Here is a 27586-nt window from a genome sequence, read left to right on the forward strand (position 1 = left end):
CTACATTTTGACCTCACTGTGATCTCAGGGTGATCTAAGAGGTATTTTTTGATTCTCAGCCAGACAGAGCAGAATAGATCTACAAACAGAATGGCCAGAACCTTCCTACAAGCTCTACTGCTCTATGGATTGAGTAAGTAAGCTACTGTTAATTAACGTCGAGAATACAATTGATTGTATCATCTGTCCTAGAACCAAAGATGAGCAGATCAGAGTGCATTGCATGATAACTTTTAGTGCACCACTTTTTTCTAACATGTACATGTGATATCACCGATTATAGTCAATAACGTAGGACTTTGTTCTTTGTATTTCAGCTTTGGTCTCTGTTTTGGTTTCTCAGTCTCAGACTATGGAGGTCCGTATTGGGGATAACATCACCTTGCAGTGCTCCAATGTTACAACGGTTGTGGGACACACAGCATGGTTCAAGCAAGTCAACGGATCAGAGCCTGTGTGTATCTCGTCTCTGTACGGCTTTAATTCAACACCTGATCTCCACAATGGTTTTCAAAGGAGACATTTTGAAATGTTCAGCAACAACACCACTATCTTTCTCAAAATCCCAAAAGTGGAAATAGCTGACTGTGGCCTGTATTTCTGTGGATTGTTTCCACATAGTCACATGTTCTTTGTCAACGCAACATATCTAAAAGTTAAAGGTACGTTTTCAATTATTTATCTGGCTTTTGATACTTTTGAAAATGTTCATCAACCTAATCAGGAGTTATCATGAAACAAAGGCAAACCATTGATGGACATATTTTCTAGCATTATAATTTTGAAAAAAAAATACTTCTCTATTCTTACTAATCTCAGTGTTACAGGGCACAACGGAAGTGAGGAAATACCAGAGTCATCTAAAGATAGTGAATTTCTCTGTCTTTCTCATGCAGATTCAAAGCCATTTTTTTAAAAAAGAATCAAAAACACAAACATGTTTTGCTCTGTCACAGACTGATTTCATTCCATTTCATGTATTAGGAGAGTGTAATGGAACTATCGGTCCTGTAGCAGAGGGCGATGACATATACCTAGGAGAGGATGATGATGATGATGGAACCATGTACCTTCTTCCCCTGGTTGTAATCCTGGCTGTTGTGACTGCTGTCCTCCTGATAGTCATCATCATCCTGGTCCTCAAGATCAGACGAGACGCAAAAACACACAACACAGGTACAATGGAGGACCATAAACGTTTTCAGCAAGGCGCATGTGTCAGATTTTAGATGATAAATTGTGAGAAAACCACATGCACAGGGTATTTCTCTCTGACCAAATGTCTGTACGGTAACACAGAGTAAAATGTATGTTTAAATAACTGTTTGTGTCCTGACCCAAATAATGATGTTCTTATTCAGATATCGGGGCTCAACTGCAGCCACAAAATAGCCAGGTAATAGAAACTGTTATATTTACTTGATTTTCGTACATGACATCCAGATAACTGTACTTGATTAGAATTGTGTGTTTAATTGAGATTTGTTTGATACCTCTAACCTTATTTTATGCTTTCTACAGGATCCGGATCAGGATCCAGACTCTCTGAACTACGCAGCACTTAGTTTCCGTCAGAAGAGGTCCAGAAATAAGAAGACAGCTAAAGGTCAAATGATGGAGATGGAGTCGAATGTTGTTTATGCTGCCACAAGATAATGTCAAATGTTTTAATGTTGATATCAGTGTAGCACTGATGAAGAACGAATATAATCTTTAGAATACTTTTTTCCCTTGTAATATAGAATTTACTGATTGTTGTTGTGGTGCTCTGTACCCCAATAGAGCTCGCTAGCTTTTAGTCCTAAAAAACAGAAATGAGTTAGCCAAGCCATGTTGGTCAAAGCCTATGGGGAAAAGAATGGGGTTTTTGGAGAGTTTTTGGATAAACAACGAAAATAAGGTCTGAGGTTAACACAGGCTTAGGAGATCTTATATGTTTTGTTCAGTCAGTTAACATGACCTTTATGAATTATGAAGCCTTTATGTGCTTTTTTGGTTACATAAATGCTTCAAAATTCTTAAAGTGACGTAAGCTAATGAAGATGATCTCACAGAACAAAACGTATAAGATTTCCTAAACCTGTGTTAACCACAGACCTTATTTGCAGCGTTTATCCAAAAAACTTACCAAACCCCATTCATTTCCTCATAAACTTTGACCAACGATCCACGGCGGAGTGAGCCTCCATTAGTGACTTCAAAAAAGACGCCATTACCATTGCTCTCTATTCCAAGTACTCAAAAATCCTCTTGAGACAGCAGCTATGGTTGGGCTAGTGGTGCTGCTACTGTGTTGTGCTGCTGCCATGTTGTATCGCTACCGTGCTGTCGTCATGTTGTGTTGCTACCATGCTGTGTTGTTGTCTTAAGTCTATCTTTATGTAGTGTTGTGGTGTCTCTCTTGTCATGATGTGTGTTTTGTCCTACATTTATTTTTAATCCCAGCCCTCGTCCCCGCAGGAGGCCTTTTGCCTCTTGGTAGGCCGTCATTGTAAATAAGAATTTGTTCTTAACTGACTTGCCTAGTTAAATAAAGGTTAAATATATATCTATATTTTTCTTTTAAATAGAGGAGGAAGGGAGCATCACTTCCTGTGCTGTGAATGACAGAAAGTAGCAGCACAATGTTGAGTGAGACCTGCTGAGGTGAACATCACTGGGTCTCTTATAGTCTTGACAGAAAGATAGCAATCCATCTTAAAAACAATTATTTAGAATTGATTCCTAAACTTTTACCATCTTTTGAAATTAAAGATGACATAGACATGGGTGAATATCTCTAATTCTGTATAAATACGGTTTAGGATGCAAACTGCAACAAACACATAATACTTGTAATGTATCTTGAAGGTGAAATAAACAATAGAATACATATTGTTTGTATAAAATTATTTTATTTTATGTTGTGTGTATAATGGTGACACTGATAGGCCAAGTTAACATACACTGTGGTAAACACGCTTTCTCTGCTGAAGACAAGCAACCTGAACCGCTGGAACACAGACAGAGACAGAGACAGAGACACAGACAGACAGACAGACAGACAGACAGACAGACAGACAGACAGACAGACAGACAGACAGACAGACAGACAGACAGACAGACAGACAGACAGACAGACAGACAGACATTACCCATAGGCCCATTACCCATAGGCCTACTGCTCTAATGTTGAATGTGCCGAGGCAGATGTCAATACTCTCAGCAGACTCATCTCATGCATTCGCTGCAGACCCAACATCCTCGAACTGTGGTCAGTGTCACCTTGCTGGTGTGAACCGCGATGGAAGAAAGAACACATACATCTTTGTGGTCAGAAGTTTCCACTGAACAATAAAACAATCAGACATCAAGCCATCACAGATTTGGCATCACATTTTTTTCTTAGGTGCTTTTGAGATCACACCTCATCTTTTCTGAGACATTGGGTTATATTTGTTATGGTTTGTTACCAAGGCAGTTTGATTTGCATACTAGATAATGATGTTGCTAATTGTGCTCCTGGGGCCTGTGATAAGCCGTGTGGTAACTTTGGTCAACATGCACTTTTAGGATATCTGTATTTTTTCTGGACACAGGGATTCTGATAACCAACAACCAATAATTTTGACCTTATTTGACCTCCAACACTTTCTGTCCATAGTTTCATATTGCCACTAATCAAAGCTTTGTTTACACTTACCTGACAAACCCGTTATCTACCTATAACATCAATCAAACAAGGTCTGCATCTGAAATGGCACCCTATTCCTAATACAGTGTCATCAGAAAGTATTCACACCCCTTGACTTTAAAAAAAATTTAGTTATGCCACAAATTGTGATTCAAATTGATTTAATTGTCATTTTTTGTCAACGATCGACACAAAATACTATGTAATGTCAAAGTGGAAGACACATTCTAACGTGTAAAACATTCATAAAAATGAAACACTAACATAACTTGATTAGATAAGTATTCAACCCCTGAATCAAAACATGTTAGAATCACCTTTGGCAGCAATTACAACTGTAAGTCTTTCTGGGTAAGTCTCTAAGAGCTTTCCACACCTGGATTGTGCAAGATTTGCCCATTATTCTTTTCGAAATTCTTCAAACTCTGTCAAATTGGTTGCTGATCATTGCTAGACACCCATTTTCAGGTCTTGCCATAGATATTCAAGCCGATTTAAGTCAAAACAGGAACATTCACTCTCTTCTTGTTAAACAACTCCAGTGTAGATTTGACCTTGTGTTTTAGGTTATTGTCCTGCTGAAAGGTGAATTAATCTACCAGTGTCTGGTGGAAAGCAGACTGAACCAGGTTTTCCTCTATGATTTTACCTGTGCTTAGCTCCATTCCATTTACAGTTTGTATTCAGGACAAAAAGTGAATTGCTTTGCCACATTTTTGCGGTATTACTTTAGTGCGTTGCTGCAAACAGGATGCATGTTTTGGAATATTTGTATTATGTACAGGCTTCCTCTTTTCACTCTGTCAATTAGGTTAGTATTGTGGAGTAACACAATGTTGTTGATCCATTCTCAGTTTTCTCCTATGACAGGCATTCAATTCTGTAACTGTTTTAAAACTTCTTAGGGATCAGCATCATTTTTTCAATTTTCGCCTAAAATGGCATACCCAAATCTAACTGCCTGTAGCTTAGGCCCTGAAGCAAGGATATGCATATTCTTGGTACCATTTGAAAGGAAACACTTTGAAGTTTGTGGAAATGTGAAATGAATGTAGGCGAATATAACACAATAGATCTGGTAGAAGAAAATACAAAGAAAAAACCAACCTTTTTTTGTATCTTTGTTGTACCATCATCTCTGAAATGCAAGAGAAAGGTCACAAATCTAGCCAAGAAGCTGGATGTAATGTAGATGGTGTCCACAAGAGGGCTACGGTGTATGTGCAAAATTTCAGACTGATAACTTGAAGAATGAGCAAGCTACATTACATTTAGTATGAAGTCACCCAGGTCTCCTTCACAATTTGCCCAAATGTAACCAAGTGGCCAAATTGGTAAATTGATACATTTTCAAGAACATAACTATATAGAAAACATACAAACATTCTATGCTAATAAAAAATACAACTTTACACACTCCCAGGAATGTCAAACATTATGGATCATTAGCTTCCCTACATAAAATGTACTAACAGGAGACCAGACAAAAACGCTGATACAATGTCTCCAAACACAGAGGTGAAATATTTAAGATAAGGGCCAAGTTAGCAGCCAACACTGATCTAATGTCATAAGTGAAGACACTACAAACACGAAGTAAAAAAATATTTAAATAAATGAATAAATGTACACGTTATTTACAATGACTGTACTGACAACACGCCCTCTACACAAGATTATGCTGCTGGTTCCAAGTCTTTCAGCTGTAAAGCACTTACCATCCTCTACTTAGGCTGGCTGGGTATTCACACCTCTAGATGGCCGGGCGGGGGTTTGTTGTGGAGCCAGAGAGAGCAGCAGTTAGACTGAGTGGGGGATGGAGGACTTGAATGAGGTCTCTTTGAAGTCAGTCTTTACCACTAGAAAAATCAGTAAGAACTCAAGTTTATTACTTATTATATTGAACCTTTATTTTAGAAATACATCAAATAAACAACAGCACATCTATAAACATATATTATATTGAGTGGAGAACACTGTGGTGAAGGTTGTGTACCAATCATTTTTTTGTTTTTTTTAATTAACTTTTATTTAACTAGGCAAGTCAGTACAAATTATTATTTACAATGACGCTTATAATTGTGTGCCTCCCTATGGAGGAGGTGCAGCCTGGATTCGAACCAGGTACTGCAGTGTGTTAGACAACTGGGCCAGTCGGGTGCACAATGTGTATTGTATGTTGACTTTGACATGTTGTGGCTTTCGAATTTACAATATAAAATCATTTAAATATAAAGACTCGTATTTTACTTACCAGTGACAAGAAATCTAAATTGAATAAATGTTTTATTCAGGCTGTAACACAACAAAATGTGGAAAAGTCAAGGGGTGTGAATACTTTCTGGGGTGTGCACTACGTTTGACCATGCAGGACCCATTGTTGACCAGAGCCCTATGGGCCCTTGCAAAAAGTAGTACACTATGTAAGGAATACAGGGTGCCCTTTTGGATGAAACCACCCCCACCTTCTTCAAACTCTCTGTCTCTCCGAACCACACTCATACCACATTTATGCAGACCACAACCTGTTGTTGTCATGATATTCATCTTGCAGAGGAAATAGTGTGTTATAAATGGCATAACATATAAATGACATAATGTAAAAGCTTTCAATGACTTGAGAAAGTTTTGGGAGTATACAAATATGAAGGAGTATCTTTTTAGGTGTGAGCTCTTTCTGAGATGTGTTATGGTTTGTTACCAAGGCAGTTTGATTTGCATGCAAATAATGATGTTGCTAATTGTGTTGATAATGCCTTTGAAAAGCCTTGTGATGTCTTTGTTCAACATGCACTCGATTTCACTATTTCTGCTGCACTGAGGGATTCTGAGGAGGTTGATAACCTGCCCTCAGGTCCAACACTTTCAGCCCATAGTTTTCATGTTGTTACTTTCAGGGAGGCAGGAGAGTGGACCGTGCACTTATCAAGGCTTAGTTTACTTTTAGCTGACAAAAACACACTGTGGCAAAGAAGGGGGCAGAGTGATAAATGGCAGATATGTGAGGGCAGAACTAATAAACGGGCTCTGCCCTCTCACTAAAATGGCCACTCCGGCCAGAACTACAGATCACAAAATGACCAACCTCCAAAAACTACAATCCCCAGAAGCAAGGGGAATGCTCGGAAGCTGGGTCCGACCCACAGATAACGGGTCAAGACAAACCAGGAAGAGAGAGAGGAAGGGGATGGGGGAAAAAGAGACAATATATATCGTCTGGATTTACCGTATATGACCTGGACCGTTTGGACTTACCTGTTGGTGTTTGGACCTGGACCTACTGAGAATCTGATTCGTGTACCGAACCCTGCTATCCTTGACCATGCCTGAGGCCTGGATGGACTAGGACATAGAAACCAACATACAGCTCCTGTCCTGTTCGAAATAACTCTCATTCTGGGGTGATTTTGGTGACAGTCTCCTGCTAAATATGTGACAAACTCTCCTTACCTTGAAGAGGTTTGTCACACTACCTACAGCATCAACCAAATGACAAGTGTGCTTCTGAAATGGCACCCTGTGGGCCCTGCTCAGAAGAAGTGCCTCTGGCCAAATGCAGTGCACTATATAGGGAATACGGTGCCATTTTGGATGCAACCAAGGTCTCAGCCCCACCATCACACCAAAACTTATTTCTGAACCACACTCATCCCACATATTTATATGCAGACCAGAACCTGATGTTGTTACGATATTCATCTGACAAAGGAAACAAAATACTTGATCACATTTGATGCCAGATATCTATCAGAATACTTTCGATAACTTAAGAAAGTATTGAGAGGATATACAAATTATATAGATACAATCTCTTTCTGTGAGCCCTATAGAGATGTAGTGAAAGTAGGTATGAGGAAGTACAGTGCAAGCTTCCCCCTGCTGGTCAGAGCCTATATTGGTAATTTTGAGATCCATCAAAATTAGACAATATGTATACGTAAAAGCAGTCTTCAGTGTATACATTCAACAGTCTAATATATATATATATATATATATATATTTAAGTGCACCAATAGTATTCTGTCTGATGTAAAATGATTTGCCACAATGTCCAAGAATCTTGAATTAAACTGCTGGAGAAAGCAGTTGTGATACTAATGAATAATGTTAATGATAATGTTAATGCTACTAATAACTTTTATGAGCAGTGGTGTAAAGTAAAAATATTTTAAAGTAATATTCAAGTAGTTTTTTGTGGTAATCTGTACATTACTTTAATATTTATATTTTTGACAACTTTTACTGCACTACATTCCTGAAGAAAATAATGTACTTTTTACTCCATACATTTTCCCTGACACCCAAAGGTAGTAGTTACTGAATTCACACACTTGTCAAGAGAACATACCTGGTCATCCCTATTGCCTCTGATGTGGAGGACTCACTAAACACAAATGCTTTGTTTGTAAATTATGTCTGAGTGATGGAGTGTGCCCGTGGCTATCTGTACATTTAAAAAGAAAAAGGGTGCTGTCTGGTTTGCTTAGTATAAGGAATTTGAAATTATTTTTTACTTTTGATACTTCACTATATTTTAGCATTTACGTTTATTTTTGATACATAAGTATATTTCAAACCAAATACTTTGACTTTTACTCAAGTAGTATTTTACTGGGTGACTTTCACTGTTACTTGAGCCATTTTCTATTAAGGTATTGTTACTTTTACTCAAGTATGACAATTGGGTACTTTTTCCACCACTGTTTGAGTGTGTAAATTGGAGCTTGCCAATAATAATCATGCCGTATTACCATCAAAATTCAAGATCTAAAATGAGGGCACGCATATTTGCATATGTTCCACACGGTGTGCTTATCTCTCGATAGCTTTTTGAAGACATGTAGCATGAGGACAGAAAAAGGTCAGAGGGGAGGGTACGGCTGTCCTGTTCCGTCTGTTTACTGATGTCACAGCAGCCAATCAGGCCTGTGGACCCACACTCCAGTTGTGTATAAAAAGAAACCTATAACCTCTTGACTCTCACTCCCATCTGTAACACAGGACGACTAGTCTACGCATGAGGAGATGCTGTCATCGGAGGTGGAATTATACAATGACCCAACTATGTTTATTTTTTTGGCTGACATTTAGTACAGGTAGGTTTGAGGAATCCATATGTACGAAAACTAACTGCATTAGAAAATGCTGACAGAATAGAGGGATGAGAAGAGACTAAAAAACATGTGAAGATATTCAAGTCATGTAAATCTTTGTTTTTATCCTGTTTAAAGGGTGGTCTACTACCATCAGACAGTCTAATGTCCTAAATACATTAATCTGTGGATACACAGTTGAATTGGAATGTTTCATCTCAGAAACCGAAGGAAGTTACTTAAACTGGCTCAAAATGACAGTGGGACAAGCTCCAGTTTACATTCACTCCAACATTCTATTGGGAGTTTAACAACAGCACCTGGTTTGTTGCAAGGAAAGTGGAGCTAGTTTTGTGCTGACTATTGAAGACGCCAGACCATCAGATATGTGGATGTGTTACTGTGCCACACGAGATTGATGCCATAATCTTTGGAAAGGGTGTGTTTCTTTTGCATTAGGGTAAGTAACAAATATATGCATTATCATGTGACTATCAGGCTCTTTTAAGTGGTTATATTAAAACAAAAACAATTATGAGAACCTTGGTTTTACCGTGTTATAAAAGGTGCAGATTCCAGGAACCAGCATCTTACTCAGTAGTCTATGTCTTAGTCAGTCCAGCCAGGAGACTCTGTGACTCTGAACTGTACAATACACACTGAGACCTATGCAGGAGAACACAGTGTCTATTGGTTCAGACATGGCTCAGGATAATCCCATACAGAATAATTTACACACATGAAAATAGGAGTGATCAATGTGTCTACAACCTCCCCAAGAGGAACCTCAGCCTCTCTGATGCTGGGACTTACTACTGTGCTGTGGCTTAGAGGGGAGATCCTGTTTGGAAATGGGACAAAGCTGGACATTGAAGGTATTTTGCTTTGAACCTCTAAATTTTGATTTTATTCTGTAATAATTCATCTCTGATCTGTCATAATTCAGGACAAATCAAACTCTAAAATACATTTTCTGATGCAACTCTGAATTGTAGAAGGGTCGAAGATGAAGCTTACAAAATTTGACATGTATACCTGTGTTTCTAAGAAAGAATATCAACAACTTCCTTTAAACCCCAAACTCCTAGCTTTAATTGTGTCCAACATCTTGAGTTTGATCGCCATCATTGTCCTCCACATCTGAATGAGAAGGAAGAAATGTTCTATATCATTACAGGGTAAGACTCTTTTACTAGTGATTCGTGTTTCTACTTAAATGGCTCCTGCCATTTTGTGTGGTCATTCACATGTGACCAGGGGCGTCATGCACCCAAAAAATCTGAGGGCGCACAAAGTACGTGAGAATGTCTGGGGGGTGGTCCGTAGGGGGGCTAGGCCCCCGTCCGTACATTATAGAATTTTTCAAACTCATTAAACAGTTTTTCCTGCAATCTAGAGCCATAATCATTACGCTTAATTCTATATAAAAAAATATAAAAAACGGTCTATTTTTCTGCGTATCTAAGCATACTTCTCTGCGTCTCTGTTCAAACCTGGGTAAAAGATTGAAAGGAATGTGAGTCTTATTCAGTACATCTAGTTATTGCTTGCTTTTCTACAGTCTACCAACCTTGCCAGCAGGCATGCCAGCTAAGATAGTTAGACAAGCTAGCTACTCTAACATGATTGATAGCCTGAAATGGCTTCTTGGTAGCTAGTTATGAGGTTGGGTGATTGGGAATCTGGGCTAGCCAGGACCGAGTTTGGGAAACCCTGCTCTATGGTGATGTCTTGACTTCCTTGATCTGTGTGTACACCACCTATCCTGCAGAGGGCAGTACGCTTCCACAAACGGAACAGACTACAGGCCAAGAAAAGATCTCATTATTCACTTCTTTTTTATTTTTTATTTTACATTTTAGTAATTTAGCGGACTCTTATCCAGAGCGACTTACAGTTGTGAGTGCATTACATGTTCATACTTTTTCATCACCAGTCATATGATGATGGCTATATGTTGGTTTATAGAAAAGGATAGATTATCTGTAGTCTGGCCTGGCTAGCCTTCCAACATTATGTACTGTTGTTCAGAAAGGACACTATCAAACCAGAGTGAAGAAACAAGATTATGGTTTTAAATAATTTTATTATGAGTACATGACATATTCAGGGGAAAACGTTTATTAGGACTATACACGTTCAAATCCAAGTATTCAAGTAGTACAGCTGTAAAAAACACTACAACTATTTACAGTACAGGCTGCAGTATACAGTTGAAGTCGGAAGTTTACATTCACCTTAGCCAAATACATTTAATCTCAGTTTTTCACAATTCCTGACATTTAATCCTAGTAAAAATTCCCTGTCATAGGTCAGTTAGGATCACCACTTTATTTCAAGAATGTGAAAAGTCAGAATAATAGTACAGAATTATTTATTTCAGCTTTTATGTCTTTCATCACTTTCCCAGTGGGTCAGAAGTTTACACACACTCAATTAGTATTTGGTAGCATTGCCTTTAAATTGTTTAACTTGGGTCAAATGTTTCGGGTAGCCTTCCACAAGCTTCCCACAATAAGTTGGGTGAATTTTGGCCCATTCCTCCTGACAGAGCTGGTGTAACTGAGTCCGGATTGTAGGCCTCCTTGCTCGCACACACTTTTTCAGTTCTGCCCACACATTTTCTGTAGGATTGAGGTCAGGGCTTTGTGATGGCCACTCCATTACCTTGACTTTGTTGTCCTTAAGCCATTTTGCCACAACTTTGGAAGTATGCTTGGGGTCATTGTCCATTTGGAAGACCCATTTGTGACCAAGCTTTAACTTCCTGACTGATGTCTTGAGATGTTGCTTCAATATATCCACATGATTTCCCTTCCTCATGATGCCATCTATTTTGTGAAATGTACCAGGCCTTCCTGCAGCAAAGCACCCCTACAACATGATGCTGCCACCCCCATGCTTCACGGTTGTGATGGTGTTCTTCGGCTTGCAAGCCTCCCCCTTTTCCTCCAAACAAAACAATGGTTATTATGGCCAAACAGTTCTATTCTTGTTTCATCAGACCAGAGGACATTTCTCCAAAAAGTACGATCTTTGTCCCCATGTGCAGTTGCAAACCATAGTCTGGCTTTTTTATGGATGTAGTGGCTTCTTCCTTGCTGAGCGGCCTTTCAGGTTATGTTGATATAGGACTTGTTTTACTGTGGTTATAGAAACTTTTGTACCTGTTCCTCTAGCATCTTCTCAAGGTCCTTTGCTGTTGTTCTGGGATTGATTTGCACTTTTCACACCAATGGACGTTCATCTCTAGGAGACAGAAGGCGTCTCCTTCCTGAGCGGTATGACGGCTGCGTGGTCCCATGGTGTTTATTCTTGCGTACTATTGTTTGTACAGATAAACGTGGTACCTTCAGGCGTTTGGATATTGCTCCCAAGGATGAACCAGACTTGTGGAAGTCTACAATTGTTTTCTGAGGTCTTGGCTGATTTCTTTTGATTTTCCCATGATGTCAAGGCACTGAGTTTGAAGGTAGGCCTTGAAATTCATCCACAGGAACACCTCCAATTGACTCAAATTATGTCAATTAGCCTATCAAAAGCTTCTAAAGCCATGACATCATTTTCTGGAATTTTCCAAGCTGTTTAAAGGCACAGTCAATTTAGTGTATGTAAACTCCTGACCCACTGGAATAGTGGTACAGTGAATTATAGGTTAAATAATCTGTCTCTAAACAATTGTTGGAAAAATTACTACGCCCTGGCCATAGAGAGGTTTTTATTCTCTATTTTGGGTAGGCCAGGGTGTGACTTGGGTGGGCATTCTATATTCCTTTTTCTATGTTCTTTATTTTCTATGTTTTGGCCGGGTATGGTTCTCAATCAGGGACAGCTGTCTATCGTTGTCTCTGATTGGGAACCATACTTAGGTAGCCCTTTTCTCTCCTTGTGTTGTGGGAAGTTGACTTTGTTTATGGCACATAGCCTTTAGCTTCACGGTTTGTTGGGTAGTGTTTATTGTTTTGTTCAGCGTCTTTTCTAATAAAAAGACTATGTACGCTCACCACACTGCACCTTGGTCCTCTCCTTTCAACCGACGTTACAGCCATGAACAAAGTAGATGTCCTAACCGACTTGCCAAAACTATAGTTTGTTAACAAGAAATTTGTGGAGTGGTTGAAAAACAAGTTTTAATGACTCCAAACTAAATATGTAAACTTCCAACTTCATCTGTACATTAAAGAATTATACTCTTATAACTCACCAGGGGGCAGATTTCTTACAAACATTGAACCCAGATCAAAATGAACCTGCTGACCTAAAAAGACCTCTGGGATTCAAACAACTAAAACCCAGACATATTGTTGGGTTTACATCTGAGGGATGGGGCAGAAGAAATGCAACCGCTCAAATTCAGACAGACCTACCGATGAAAAGACTGACCCTCCATGAGATCAATGATAGTTTTAACCAATGATGTATATGAACCCTGGATTGCTGATGCTATGCATTGGCCGTAGAGAGGCTTTGCCACACCCCGGACGGCCATATTGGCACTCCCCACTAGGAGCAGTCCTCCATAGAAATGAATGGAATTTTACAATATTTCAATGAAATGTTTCAAGGACAAAATCACACGTATTTAACAATGTTTTCTTGTAGTGGGGATAGTAACATTAGTACAATCTAAAAATACTTTAAAGGAAAGTTCCACCAAAAAACTATCTTTTGTTATTTGTTTCATTAGTTTAGTGTTGACATAGTCCCAAAATGTTTTGCTTGTCCCTGTATGATGCAAAATGCATTATATGGGGATGATTTATGTATTTTGAAAGTTATATATCTTGATTGTTGACATGAAAAACAGTTTGGACTATGCGAGCAATGGACTAATGAAACAAATACCAGCATAGTTTTGGGTTGGAGTTTTCCTTTAAGGAAAACGTTTGTATACATTTTATGTTTAGCTCACATAATATAATTTTAAAGTATGCATTAAGCTGTCCGTAATAGAATACGTGTCAATAACGAATGTAGACATCAATAAATGTATGGCTTCCAAAGTCATTTCTACAATTGGGGAGTTTTAACCATGTTTTGAAGCTATAGACAACAGTGGTGGTGTGAAATTACATTCTCTACAAACAATAAAGTAAAACAAGTTAATATTTTGGGTTCTGGTGGGGTAAGACAGTTGAACTATGCTAATGAAACATATGTTATAATCTTTAAGAATCAGTGGCTATATATTGTTGATTTAAAAGTCCCAAAATGATGTACGAATCCCAGATTGCCCCTGTAATAAAGACACTTTAAACATTTGGTTGAAATATTGCTTGTTAGTTTAGAAAGAAAGAACATAAAACTGTATTACCTGTCCATGTCCAGCCTAAAGACACGCATCAAGAAATATTTTCCTATACGGTGAAGCTACCTAAATTGATCACATCTTTACCCTGGCGTTTCATATCACTCACAACTGATCCCGATTCCTGTCTTACCTGGTTAGGTTCCTGCAGGCTGTGCCAAGAACGCTTCGAACACACCTACAGCGTTATTGAGCAGAATGGTACGCAGCATCATCTGGATATGTGTCCAACAAATGTTCAATGTTCACCTTCTGCTACCATTTCTGTCAAGCCATCTGCGCATACAATTTGACACATACGTTTGATTTATGAAATTTAACCAACATATGCACCACACAGAATGCACTGCCACTGGCTCTGAAATGGAATGCTGGAAACGAACGTACTTGTGGTGTACCAAAACACAACAACAATTTGTGGCATTTTCTATGCATGCTTTTTCTCCCAGTTCAAGCATTTCACACTTAATCTGGAGGTTTAGCAGAGGCCGTGGGTGCCTAAAGTGATGTTGGAACATCCATAGAGGATAGGTACTACTCCTCCTTTTGATGAGGGTGTGGGTGGCGACCTCTTAGATAGCTAGGGGGTGGTGTCCCATGCCTCGCCCCAGGGTAGCCACGAGGGGCCCTTATCCCCCCCTCTCAGGTCGCGGTGGCGGGAAGTCTTCTTCCTCCTCCTGGGATGGCTCTTTGATATGTGGACATGGATACGTTTCCCTAATAGAGAGAGATGAAAAAGAACATGATTAAATAGAGAGGCTGCACCAGGTAAAACTATTTTGGATTCTAACCAAAAGGGTTCTTTCTACCTGGAACAAAAAGAGATTCTCCTGTGGGAACAGCAAATGAACACTTTTGGAACCCTTTTTTCTAAGAGTATAGTGTAAGAAGATCCCATTTGAAATAGCACCGCTTGTAATATTATAAGTTTGTAAAGCAAATAAAATCCTATTTTAGCTTTTTTTTCCTTCAGGTTCAAAACCTTTGCGTCCTGATTCAACAGACACTGCCCTTGGTGAGTCATGTTTGTCCCATTTCTTTCTTGCTCATTCTTGCTGTTGCTCACTCAAACACATGTGCATTTGCAGAGAAGAGGAAGAGATTTTCCAATTGCATCTATAAAAATAAATGTTACAGGAATTATATGACAGACATAGCTTTTGAGCAAGATGATATTTTATTGTCTCTTTATAGCCTCTACACCTACTTACATTTGTGCATTTAGCTTTCTTTTTTAAAGACTGCCAAGCTGTCCTCAATTGGGGGAACCTCTGTCCAGGACAATGTCATCAGGATTATGGAGATGTGTGTTTGAATATTACAACATATACATATTAGAATTAAGAAAAACTTTACAATTTAGAGATGGGTTAAAATAGTCATTATCCAACTACTGTCTAATTTTGATATCCTCCTTCTTTAAATGTTTCAGATTGATGACCAATAAATGAATGTCCCACTTCAATATGGAGGGACTGAGGAGCAAATGTAACAGTGTAGGTTCTGTCCCTCTCTTCGCCCCAACCTGGGCTCGAACCAGGGACCCTTGCACGCATCAACAACTGACACACCACGAAGCATCGTTACCCATCGCGCCACAAAAGCCGCGGCCCTTGCAACGCAAGGGGAAACCCTACTTCAAGTCTCAGAGCGAGTGACGTCACCGATTGAAGCGCTATTAGCGCGCACCACCGCTAACTAACTAGCCATTTCACATCGGTTACACAAACATGCCGTTGATAGCACTTTTAGTATATTCAGACTGTTAGAAACAATTTACTGTGTATGTTACTGTTCTGTCGTGTCGTGCATGACAACATTTTGCCACTCGTTAATTTAGTTTCTTCTCTTTTTATGCTTACAGTAGGTGTCATGAAAAGCCAGAAAACTCAGGAGATTGATTGTGTTGCGGGCCCTCTTGAAAGTCCTAAAATATGCCCCTGACCGCTGTGGTGGAGAAGGATGCAAAGTATTTATATGAGCAAGTTGCTCTTTTCTGAAAACCTCGTAAAATTATTAAACTAGTACCATGGAAATACTTTTAGCCAGCTGAGTCCGCAATGTCTCTCTAAGAATGTCCTTTTCTAATTCCTTTTCTAATTTTATTTTAAAATCTCAAATTGATTAAGTTGTAATGCGCTAATTCTCTCCACTGTTGATCTGACCCATTACACGACTCTTCAAGAGGGCCACTTCGTTCCAGAGCACCTTCTGTGCTCAGAGGTCCTTGATGAGTATCTACCCCATCACCACTCTTATTAATCATTAATCAAATAAAACAATGGGCCTTTATATACTCTGTGTCCCAGTCTTTCTAATATCTGTGGGTGAATTATGAAAAAATCTGTATGCAGATGTCAGAAATTGTGGTGTAGTATTGTTTTAGCCATTGCTTGATCTATTTTAAATGTCAGAGAATATTGCAGATTAACTTTTATTGGTGACTATGAAATATAATGAACAATGTTTTCAATATCCAAGTTATCCTCTGCAATACTTTTTGGCCACAAACATTTAACTTTGTCTAATTGCCCCCATGACCCATATAGTTTTTTTGCTAGCCATCTGACTATAAGGTTTCAAAAAAGTGAACTATCCCTTCAACATCATACATTTGTTGTATTGAAATTGACCCCAACCCTGTTATGGGGTATTACTTTTCAAAGGTATACTGCAAGATTTTGAGATTTAGGAGTCAGATGAACTCATGAATACCTTTTTTTTTTGTCTCTGTGTGCAGTTAGGACATTATTGAAGATAGCATATTGTTAGCTTAGCACAATTGCTGAATGTCTGCCGGTACAGTAGCCAGCAGTTTGCAACGTTGCATTGGTTTCAATGGTGCTGCCTGTGCACTTAGACGCCATGAGACAGATACAATGTTCCAATCTCTATACATCTCTATGCGCCAATGGAACAGAGAATGAAGAAGTGGCTGCCCAGACTATTTGCACCCCCCGCCCCCTCTTTTACACTGCTGCTACTCTCTGTTATTATCTATGCATAGTCACTTTAATAACTCTACCTACATGTACATATTACCTCAATTACCTCGACTAACCGGTGCCCCTGCTCATTGGCTCTGTTACGGTACCCCCTGTATATAGCCTTCCTATTGTTATTTTACTGCTGCTCTTTAATTATTTGTTACTTTTATTTCTTATTTGTATTTTTTAACTGCATTGTTGGTTAGGGCTTGTAAGCATTTCACTGTTGTTTTTGGCGCATGTGACAATACAATTTGATTTGAATCTTGTTTATGATTATCAGTCAAATTAACACATTTTATTAAATATTGATTACTAGGTACAGCTTTTTTTATATACTTAATTTTTTTATTGAAGAACACACAAAAAAAGGTCTGGCAGGTACAGCACACATCATACGTACATCAGATTAGTTACAGTAACATCTTTGAATTAGACAATTGTCAAGTACGAAACCCAGTATTCCTGGCCTCTCTCCTCATGTGTTCTTAAAGCAAAGGTTATACGCTCCATATAGTGTATTTATTTTACAATGTCTACCCATTGTGTCACGAGGCTGGGTCTTTTTATGTAGCCATTTCCTAGTGATAGCCGTTTTACTGGCTTCCAGTAGGACTTTCAACAGGTACTTGTCTCTATTGTGTAAGTTATCAGGTATTTCACCCAAGTACAAAGAAATTCATGTTTGTTCTATGTCAAAACCCATTATTGTTCCAATGTTAGATCTAATTTTTCCCCAGTAACTTTAAATTGTGGAGCAAGACCAGAAGATATGAGAGTGATCCGCCCTTGATAGCCCGCATTCTCTCCAACAAGGATGTTGGGAGCCAGTCTGTTTTGATTTCAGTTTCGGTGTTATGAAGAAACGTATAACATTCTTCCAACATAATTTTCTCCAAGACCTTGAGTTGGTAGAGCTTAATTGATTCATAAATATGTTCAACCACGTTTCATCAGTTATTTGAAGGTTAATTTCCTCCTCCCATTTCTGTTTAATATATTTTGCAGAGTGTTTCTTTGAGGATAGAAAAAACAGGTAAAGATTTGAAATTGTTTTTTTGATACTCCAAGTTGTATGCATTAGTGAATACTTGGATCAATTTTTGAGGTGCCCGAGGGTCAATCACTTTTTTTCCTTTTAAAAAGTACTGTCGGCTTTGTTAGACTATAAATGACCAACCACCCAGATTTATAGTAGATAGATATATTTCCTTGTTTTTGTGAGAAGCTGGCCTCTGTGGGAGACTTCCAGTAATAGCGCTAAAATAATAACATGCTAACTTCAATCTCCAAATGGCACGCAGAGACATAAAAATGGTTTTCATGAGTTTGTATGACTCTGGGTAAATAGAAAAACATCAATCTCGCAGTATTCCTTTAAGCCATGTCAGTGTCTGGAAAAATAGTCACCATTCTTTCTGTAATGAGCCATTTAACGACACAGACAACAACAAAAATATTTGAAGTACAGTTGAAGTCAGAAGTTTACATACACCTTAGCCAAATACATTTAAACTGTTTCACAATTCCTGACATTTAATCCTAGTAAATATTTCCTGTCTTAGGTCAGTTAGAATCACCACTTTATTTTAAGAATGTGAAATGTCAGAATAATAGTAGAGAATGATTTATTTCAGCTTTTATTTTTTTCATCACATTCCCAGTGGGTCAGAGGTTTACATACACTCAATTAGTACTTGGTAGCATTGCCTTTAAATTGTTTACCTTGGGTTTAACATTTCGGGTAGCCTTCCAAACCCTTCCCACAATAAGTTGTGTAAATTTTGGCCCATTCCCCCTGACAGAGCTGGTGTAACTGAGTCAGGTTTGTAGGCCTGACTCAGTTACACCAGCTCTGTCAGGAGGAATGGGCCAACATTCACCCAACTTATTGTGGGAAGGTTGTGGAAGGCTACCCGAAATGTTTGACCCAAGGTAAAATATTTAAAGGCAATGCTACCAAATACTAATTGAGTGTATGTAAACTTCTGACCCACTGGGAATGTGATGAAAGAAATAAAAGCTGAAATAAATCACTCTACATTTCACATTCTTAAAATAAAGTGGTGATCCTAACTGACCTAAGACAGGGAATTTGTACTTTTCATTAAATGTCAGGAATTGTGAAAAACTGAGTTTAAATGTACTTGGCTTAGGTGCATGTAAACTTCTGACTTCAACTGTACATTCGAAAACACATCGCTAATCATAATATTGAACAAAATAGGACTGATTGCACTGCCTTGAGGAATACCATTGTCAATTCCATAGGCATCAGATAAAATGGATCCTATTTTAACTCTAAAAGAGCGAATAAATAAGAAGGCCATCTTAACCATCTTAATCAGTAGGCCTTCTCTCCATATAGTGTCATAAGCCTTTTCAATGTAAAAAAGACAGCCATTACTTCTTTCATCACCAGAGTATTTTTTTTTTTTTACTTCATTGCTCACCTTTATTAATGCTTCCAAAGTAGATCTACCTTTACGGAATCCACTTTGACATTGACTCTATAAACCTCTATGTTCCAGGAAATATGACAATTTATTGACTCATCTTTTCCATCAGATTACACAAGTTAGAGGTCAGTGCTATTGGTCTATAACTAATCAGCACATGAAGGGTTCTTACCAGGCTTTACAAAAGATAATATTACTCCACGTTTCCAACCAGAAGGTATAACCCCCTCACTCCAAATTGTATTAAATAATTCCAGGAGAACATGTATGACCTCATCAGGTAGATGCTTAAACATTACATGGCACAACTGATCATGACCTGGGGCTGGAAATCCACAGCCTATCAAGGCTGAACGCATGTCATGTATGGTAAAAACAGCATCCAAAGAAAATTCAACAGTATCCCTTTTCTTATACACATTAACATGAGCATTTAAAATCGCACACCTGCGTTGCTTATATACTTCAGCCAAAGTAACCCCACTATGTACCCTAGCAAATGTCTTCCCCAACAAATCTGCTTTTTCTTTAACAGTTATGTCCATTTTCTGACCCACAACCAAAATGGAATTCGAGATACTTGCTTCTTCCAGTCATCTTCTTCAACATAGACCATACATCCCCCAGCTCAGTACCTCTGCCTATTGTAGAGCAGATCTGTCTCCATACATTTCTCTTGACAGACTTAAGGACCCTATGTACTAAAGCTCTCTTCCTTTGGAAATCTACTAGATTCTCAGGAGTCATATTCCTACGCAACACTCTGTAAGCCCTATTTCTTTCTTGAATAACTGCAGTGCCCTCTTCAGTCCACCAAGAAGCCACCTTCCTTTTCTCACCCACTTCACTCACGGGCACATATACATTCGCAGCACTTAAAATCAGATTGGTCACAGAGACAGCACATACATAAACTGTCCAACAGACTTTAAGCAATGACTACCCAACTTTTCCCAATCTTCTTTTTGAAAGCACCATCTTCTGAATGTTACCCTATCTGGAATAGTAACATCAAAGTTCATGGTCCATGAAATCGGGAAATGATCACTTCCAACAGTAGAATCATACTATCAGGTAAGACCCAAGTGCAGACTGTGTTTAAGTAACAATGTTTATTGCAATAACAGGGGCAGGCAAACGACAGGTCAAGGCAGGCAGGGATCGATAATCCAGAGTAGTGGGGCCCGAGGTACAGGACGGCAGGCAGGCCCAGGGTCAGGTCAGGCAGAGGTCGGTAATCCAGAGTAGGGGCACAGGACAGCAGGCAGGCTCAGAGTCAGGACAGGTAAGGGTCAAAACCAGGAGGGCGAGAAAAAGAGAGACTGGGGAAAAGCAGGAGCTGAGACAAAACGCTGGTTGCCCTGAACAAACAAGACAAACTGGCAACAGACAAACAGAGAACCCAGGTATAAGTACCCAGGGGAAGATGGGCGACACCTGGAGGGGGATGGAGACAAGCACAAGGACAGGTGAAACAGATCAGGGCATGACACATTCATTATATTCCATTCATACATAAATGCAATAGAGTTAGAAGCCATTGTGAGGTCCAGGCAGGATATAACCCCTCTAACAACATCAACTCTTGTACCACATCCATCGTTAAGCCATACTAATGCTCATATCTTCCACAATAGTACCATTAGCATCTGTATGTGTGCTTCCCAATAAACTACTATGTGCATTAAAGTCGGTGAACCATATCTCTCTAGTCCCAATTTTCCTGATATTTCATGAAACATCGCTACAGATAGTTGACGACAAGGGTTGTAAAAATTGTGCCACTTAATATTACTACATGCACTATAGATTTCCACCATCACACATTCATATTCAGATGGCACAGTTATATTACGATATACAAGACCTTCCCTTATGAACTTAACACACCCACCACCATGTCCAGTTGATCTATCAGATCTGATTGAGAAATAACCAGGAATAATAAAATCAAGATGTAAATGCCATGTTTCTTGAACACATATCACTTCAGGTTTGATCTCTAAATCTATTACATATTTGTTACAAACCCCTGACCGTTAGAAATAAGACTTCTAAGCTTAACACTGATGGATAACAAAAACCATAACACTAATTATAATCATACTGAGACATTCCATCATTAGTATTATTAGGAGTCAACATATCAACAATCATGGCGACAGTAACATCTGTTACTCCTAAAAACTCTGTAGCTGCTTCCACAATCTTCAACTTGGCAGTTCTTCTTTCCACAAACGTGGGCAGGTTGATAACCTTTCCAATGAAGGCTAAAAAAAAGTCAATCTGATTAACTATTAAGGTGTCCTTTGAAACAACAGATATTTGTGAGCGCAAGATTTCTGAACAGGTATCCTATCCGTGTCTGGACCAACATAAGTAACATTTCTTACAGTAGGTCCACTTATTCAAGGTTTAGCCCTATTAGCTCCATAATTCTGCCTAATAGTTAAACCAATCTGCCTTGATGCCTCTGCATAAGAGACATTATGAATGATTTTATATCTTTGGGCATCTCTAGCCTCTTCCTGGCATCCACCAACTGCTGTACTGTCGTCGTCGTCGTCCCCCCCCCCCCCGTCCCCCCATTGAGAGTTGTCATTTTCAGAATCTTCCCTTGCTGATATATAAGGTCATATATAACTTTTCCGTATGGGGTTACTGAAAGTCGTAAGGAAGTTGCATGGAGCCTGCAAAACTGAAAGCATAAACAGACCTTCCCTAAAGAGATGGCGCTATTTGGGAATTCTGGAATTTCCCAAGGCAAGCAGCTATTCACTGTCAACGGTGGTGCGATGTAATATGATCAAGGCTAGAAGGTATACAGCTTTTGTCAAATGAACGTCAAATGTTGACCTTTTGTGCATTTTAGCTAACACTAACCCTTTTCCTAACCTTAACCTAATTATTCTAACCTGATACGTTAATTCTCATAAACTGTTGCATAAATTCTCCTAACCTGTTACAAAAAGTCAAATCTGACAAAAACTGTATCCCATCTAGTCAAAACCATGAATGGTGGAGCGCGTGCTTGCTGACTCAACGGCCATCCCCTTCCTGTTGTTTTGCTCTCGGCAGTATTATCACAGTACAGTATGGTTTAGATACTCTGTTGTACTATCATAGAGAGAGCATATCTTTGTTACTATCCTCCGACACCCATTATAGTTCGCACAAAGGTCGGTGCGCCAGTAGGCAGGCAATAGTTGTTGTACCCGTTCAAGTAAACAAGTCAACAGTTAGAGACCGCATACTTACTGTATGTAGTCTGATCTTTGCAGACGCTGCGTGTACAATTGCTACAACTACCTAATTTTACAGGTAAGATATAGCCTAGAAAGTTTGGAAGTGAACATTCAGAATGGTTTTGTTGTTTGATTGAATGTCATGACATTTCAATATCAGTAAAATCTTAGACTAGTCTAGTCATGTTATTAGAGCTCTAGAAAAACGTGTGCAAGAATGTTGCAGATCGAACAAATTCTTCACTTCTGACAATATAGTAGACTGGCTTTTGTGAAAAACTGTTTCCTAAACTGTCTGAGTATGGGTTGTTCCACCAATTAGGTGTCTTTTGAGTAGTGTAATATATATATATATATAAAGAAATAACGTTTTATTTCAACGAATTGTATTGTTATATTGTTAAAATGATTATAATATGGTAGACTGAACTTCGGCTAAAATGGACGGACCAATTTGCCCAATTTCGGACGACTATTTTTGGGGAGAAATAATGGCCACGACGGTCCTGATATCGCCCATAATTCGACAACCATTGATGTCGCGTGGAGTGGGGAGTACCTATTAAGTGCCAAATAAAGTTGACGACTTCAATTTAAAATCACCCTGTGGGAACATTTTGTGACAGTAACAATTATTATTCGAGAAATGACAGTGGAAACACCTTTATGAGCAAATATTGATATAATAACCATCATATCGACGTAAACTTGGGAGTCACACGATGATATGTTGTGTGGTCCACCCATTACGATTCGGGAAACCATCCAGTTTATTGAACTACAGATGAAATAAATTAGGATGAATTTCACAGGGTGGTGAATGTGCACGGTGGTGAGTTTGTTGCTCCTTTCCATTTCCGATAAATATCGAGGGTCTTATTCTGGTGACATGATGATCAATGCTTGACTGCTGTATGACAAATATTCTCGCTCTTTTCCATAATAATCTCATCATGTATTTTACCCGCACAGGCAACCTGCACTGTATCTGCGAGCTGTTGGCTAGAGCATACATGCCAAGACCACAGTAAGCACATTTAATTTAACATAACCGTTTTTGTGACAAAACTATCGATAGAGTTGAAAATGTGATGGAACCACATTGAACTTTAGATTTTTATTCGGTACATGAAAAAAAAAAAAAAAAAATGTAAATTTTGTGTGAGCTATTGTAACCGGAGAGGGAGGTAAGCAACACTGTTACACTCATCAGGCACTGATTTTTATCTGCAATAAGTATTTTTGGTGGAAGCTCACCACTAGTGGGAAAATTCACAAACAATATTTTCTTTATGCAGATTGTATAATATTTGCATTAAAATATGTCGCCAATTGGATGGAAACCTAGCCAATGATGGTGAAAACATGGATAAATGTTGGGCTGAAGTGGGTTCCAAAAGGGTTCTTCGGCTATCCCCATAGAATAACCCTTTTTGGTTCCTGGAAGAAGCCTTTTTGGTTCCAGGTATAACTATTTTGGGTTCCATGTAGAACTCTCTGTGTAAAGGGTTCTACATGGAACTCAAATGGGTTCTACCTGGAACCAAATGGGTTTTACCTGGAACCAAAAAGGGGTCTACAAAGGGTTCTCCTGTGGCGATAGCCAAATAACCCTTTTAGGTTCTATATAGCACCTTTTTTTCTAAGAGTGTAGAGGATGCAGTGGAACATGTCAAAATTCTGAATATTAGCACTTTAGCAAGTCTTCATACATTTGTTTTTGATGTATTGTGTTTTCCATGTGGTCTATAGTAAAGAGCACTTCATTTAATATAACAGGCTTTTAAAATTCAGCATTGGTGCACAATTTCTACTTAAAATATCTAAGGCAAAAGGCACTCATTTAGTGGAACGACCCATATAAATAGGCTACATTCATAGCACAGTGAAATTACTTTCATCCAGTGAAAGTTTTAGAGGAAATGCTGACTGAGGCTGGGTGTGTGGAATGATGATGCAATTCTGACAAGTCTTCCTTAAAATGAGAACTGAAAGTGTTAACAAAACAAGAGATTTTCTACTGCTTTATGGAAATACCCTGACATTTCTCCCTATGGAATTGTGCAATAGAATGAAATGTTTTTAACTTCAGTACCCTCTGTCTGAGCTGTTGTTCTATTTCTAGTAATAAGACTTATTTAGTGCCAGAATAACAAAAAGTAGTCAATTTAATAATTATCTGTTTTTCTTTCAGACCAATTGAAACTGAAAGTCAGCATCCTTTCAATTGGATAAGCCATCATAACACCCATCATGGAGCTGTCTCACACCATGGAAACAGAGGAGCTGATGACCTGCCTCCAGATCCAGCTCTACCACCCCCAGCAGGCCTCTAAGGCTCTTTACCGCCTGCTGCCCCTGGACGCCAGGCACAAGCACCCAGCTGAGGACCCCCTGAGGCTGGGCCGGGACGCCCACGGCTGCACCTTTGCCCTGGCAGACCCACGGGTCTCCCGCAAGCAGCTGGCCTTGCAGGCCTACCTCACCGCCAACAGCCCCAACATGCTGTTCTCTGTGCAGAACCTGAGCCAGAAGGGACACGTGACGGTCAACGGGTCGGAGTTGGGGTACCTGGAGAGGGCAGAGCTGCCAAATAAGGCCCTGGTCCGGTTCGGGGAGTATGAGGTGCTGATACGTCGTGAGAATGGAGAGGCAAAGGGGAGCTTTGAGGTGCAGTTTGGGGTGCTGGCAGTGCCCCCTTCCAGAGAGGTGGGCGTGCCAAGTATGGTTCCCATCATGGATACAGGCTCAGACCATTCAACCAATGGCATCCCACCACTCATGAGCCATGGGCCGATAGAGATGGATGAGACAATAATGTACCAATCATGCAGTATGTTTCTCTCATAGACAATGATTTTCTCTTTACCTAGTAGCAGTTGTCTTTAACCTGTTAGTGATCCCTTCGTGCGCCAATCCCTTTAGCGGGATCGATTGGACAACATCCAGTGAAATTGCAGAGCGCCAAATTCAAACTACAGACATTTCAAGATTCATACGTGTAATACATCAAAATAACGCTTAACTTCTTGTTAATTCAGCCGCAGTGTCTGATTTCAAAAAGGCTTTACGGCGAAAGCAGACCATGCGATTATCTGAGGACAGCGCCCCGCATACAAACACATGAAAATCATTTTCAACCAGGCGGGTGGCGACACAAAAGTCAGAAATAGCGATATAATTCATGCCTTACCTTTGAAGATCTTCTTCTGTTGGCACTCCAAAAATGACCCAGAAACATCACAAATGGTCATTTTGTTCGATAAATTCCTTCTTTATATCCCCAAAATGTCATTTTTTTGGGCGCGTTTGATTCAGAAATACACCGGTTCCAACTCGCCCAACATGACTACAAAGTATCTAATAAGTTACCTGTAAACTTGGTCCAAACATTTCAAACAGCGTTCCTAATCCAACCTCTGGTATCCTAAAATGTAAATAATCTCTAAAATTAAAGACGGGAAAAACTGTTTCCAATACCGGATAAAAACAATGTGAAGCGCATTCCAGTTCACGTGCACCAAACAATAGAGTCCACTTGGAGTGACACTTACAATGAACAGCCCTACTTCTTCATTTCTCAAAAGAAAAACATCAACCAATTTCTAAAGACTGGTAACATCTAGTGGAAGCCATAGGAACTGAAACCAGGTTCCTATTAAATAGTGCTTTCAATAGAAACCCATTATGAAATACTATGACCTCAATTTCTTTTCCCCCTGGATGGTTTGTCCTCGGGGTTTCGCCTGCCAAATCAGTTCTGTTATACTCAGACATTATTTTAACAGTTTTGGAAACTTTAGAGTGTTTTCTATCCAAATCTATTATATGCATATCCTAGCTTCTGGGCCTGAGTAACAGGCAGTTTACTTTGGGCACACTTTTCATCCGGACATTTAAATACTGCCCCCTATCCCACAATATTCATGTTAAACATTGTATAATCTCTTGTGGACAGGAAGTGACACACTTTAACAATAATTTTACTTCTGGGTAACTGAGATTACAGAATGTTTAAACTTAATCATACTGTTGACTGTATGTAGCGCCAAGCCATTGGGACCTCAAGTGTAGTTTTTCATATCACTCTGCAAGTGTTACTAAGACTGTTACGTTATTATATAAAATGTGAAACTAAAGCTTTTGAATATTGCCCTTTTTCATGTAGTTCAAGTATCAGTGTTCAATGAAAGATGGGGAAGGATCATATGGTTTTGTAACTGTTTTGTAAATGTTGACTATAATAATAAAAATGTTTTTATTTGATTATTGTGTTACACGTCGTATACTTCCAAAGCCTTTAACAAGTAATTAAACTTTTATTTGCAAGGCACCAAGGTTTCTGGACCAATCAGACGGCACTGAATGTGTTTGCATTTGGTGAAGGGTCAGGGAGGTACATACAGTGGCTTCGGGGTTGTATTCAGACCCCTTGACTTTTCCCACATTTTGTTAGGTAACAGCCTTATTCTAAAATTGATTAAATAAATAACAATTCTCAGCAATCTACACACAAGATTGATAAGGGGGGAAAAAAACTATTTCATCCATTTTAGAATAAGGCTGTAACGTAACATTTGGAAAAAGTCAAGGGGTCTGAATACTTTCCGAATGCACTGTAGATCCAGAAATGTGTGGAGAAGTAGCGTGCCATTTGGCCTGATCGAGGCGTGTGGGTAGCCAGGCAAAGGGCCACTAGCTCTGAGGAAGGTATGGCTCATCTGGACTTGGGCTTGGTCCTATCAGTTCTCGTGTGCTCATCCATCCGCAGGAGGTAACCCCCTGTCAGCCGCCCCCCCCTGGAAACAGCGATAAACCCCA

The 27586-nt window shown here is 39.2% G+C and overlaps 2 protein-coding genes across 3 annotated transcripts; both read left to right on the forward strand.

The window, feature by feature from the left end:
- Window positions 1-2863, forward strand: LOC106608791 (uncharacterized). The gene is made up of 5 exons (XM_014206941.2): window positions 1-133; window positions 318-662; window positions 985-1176; window positions 1362-1396; window positions 1522-2863. Exons 1-5 carry the CDS (start codon window positions 91-93, stop codon window positions 1654-1656), a joined length of 750 nt encoding a protein of 249 aa, XP_014062416.1. The 5' UTR covers window positions 1-90; the 3' UTR covers window positions 1657-2863.
- Window positions 2864-22553: 19690 nt separating this feature from the next.
- Window positions 22554-27031, forward strand: LOC100380499 (TRAF2-binding protein). 2 transcript variants are annotated; one of them, NM_001173784.1, is made up of 3 exons: window positions 22685-22841; window positions 23738-23792; window positions 24960-27031. In NM_001173784.1, exon 3 carries the CDS (start codon window positions 25019-25021, stop codon window positions 25613-25615), a length of 597 nt encoding a protein of 198 aa, NP_001167255.1. In that variant the 5' UTR covers window positions 22685-22841; window positions 23738-23792; window positions 24960-25018; the 3' UTR covers window positions 25616-27031. The 2 variants fall into 2 exon arrangements, with proteins under 2 accessions (XP_014062282.1, NP_001167255.1); XM_014206807.2 differs by lacking the exon at window positions 23738-23792 and having other exon boundaries at window positions 22554-22841.
- The last annotated feature ends 555 nt before the right edge of the window (window positions 27032-27586 follow it).

This window comes from Salmo salar, chromosome ssa07 (genome assembly GCF_905237065.1).
Source record: "Salmo salar chromosome ssa07, Ssal_v3.1, whole genome shotgun sequence".
In the NCBI taxonomy this organism is placed as follows: Eukaryota; Metazoa; Chordata; class Actinopteri; order Salmoniformes; family Salmonidae; genus Salmo; species Salmo salar.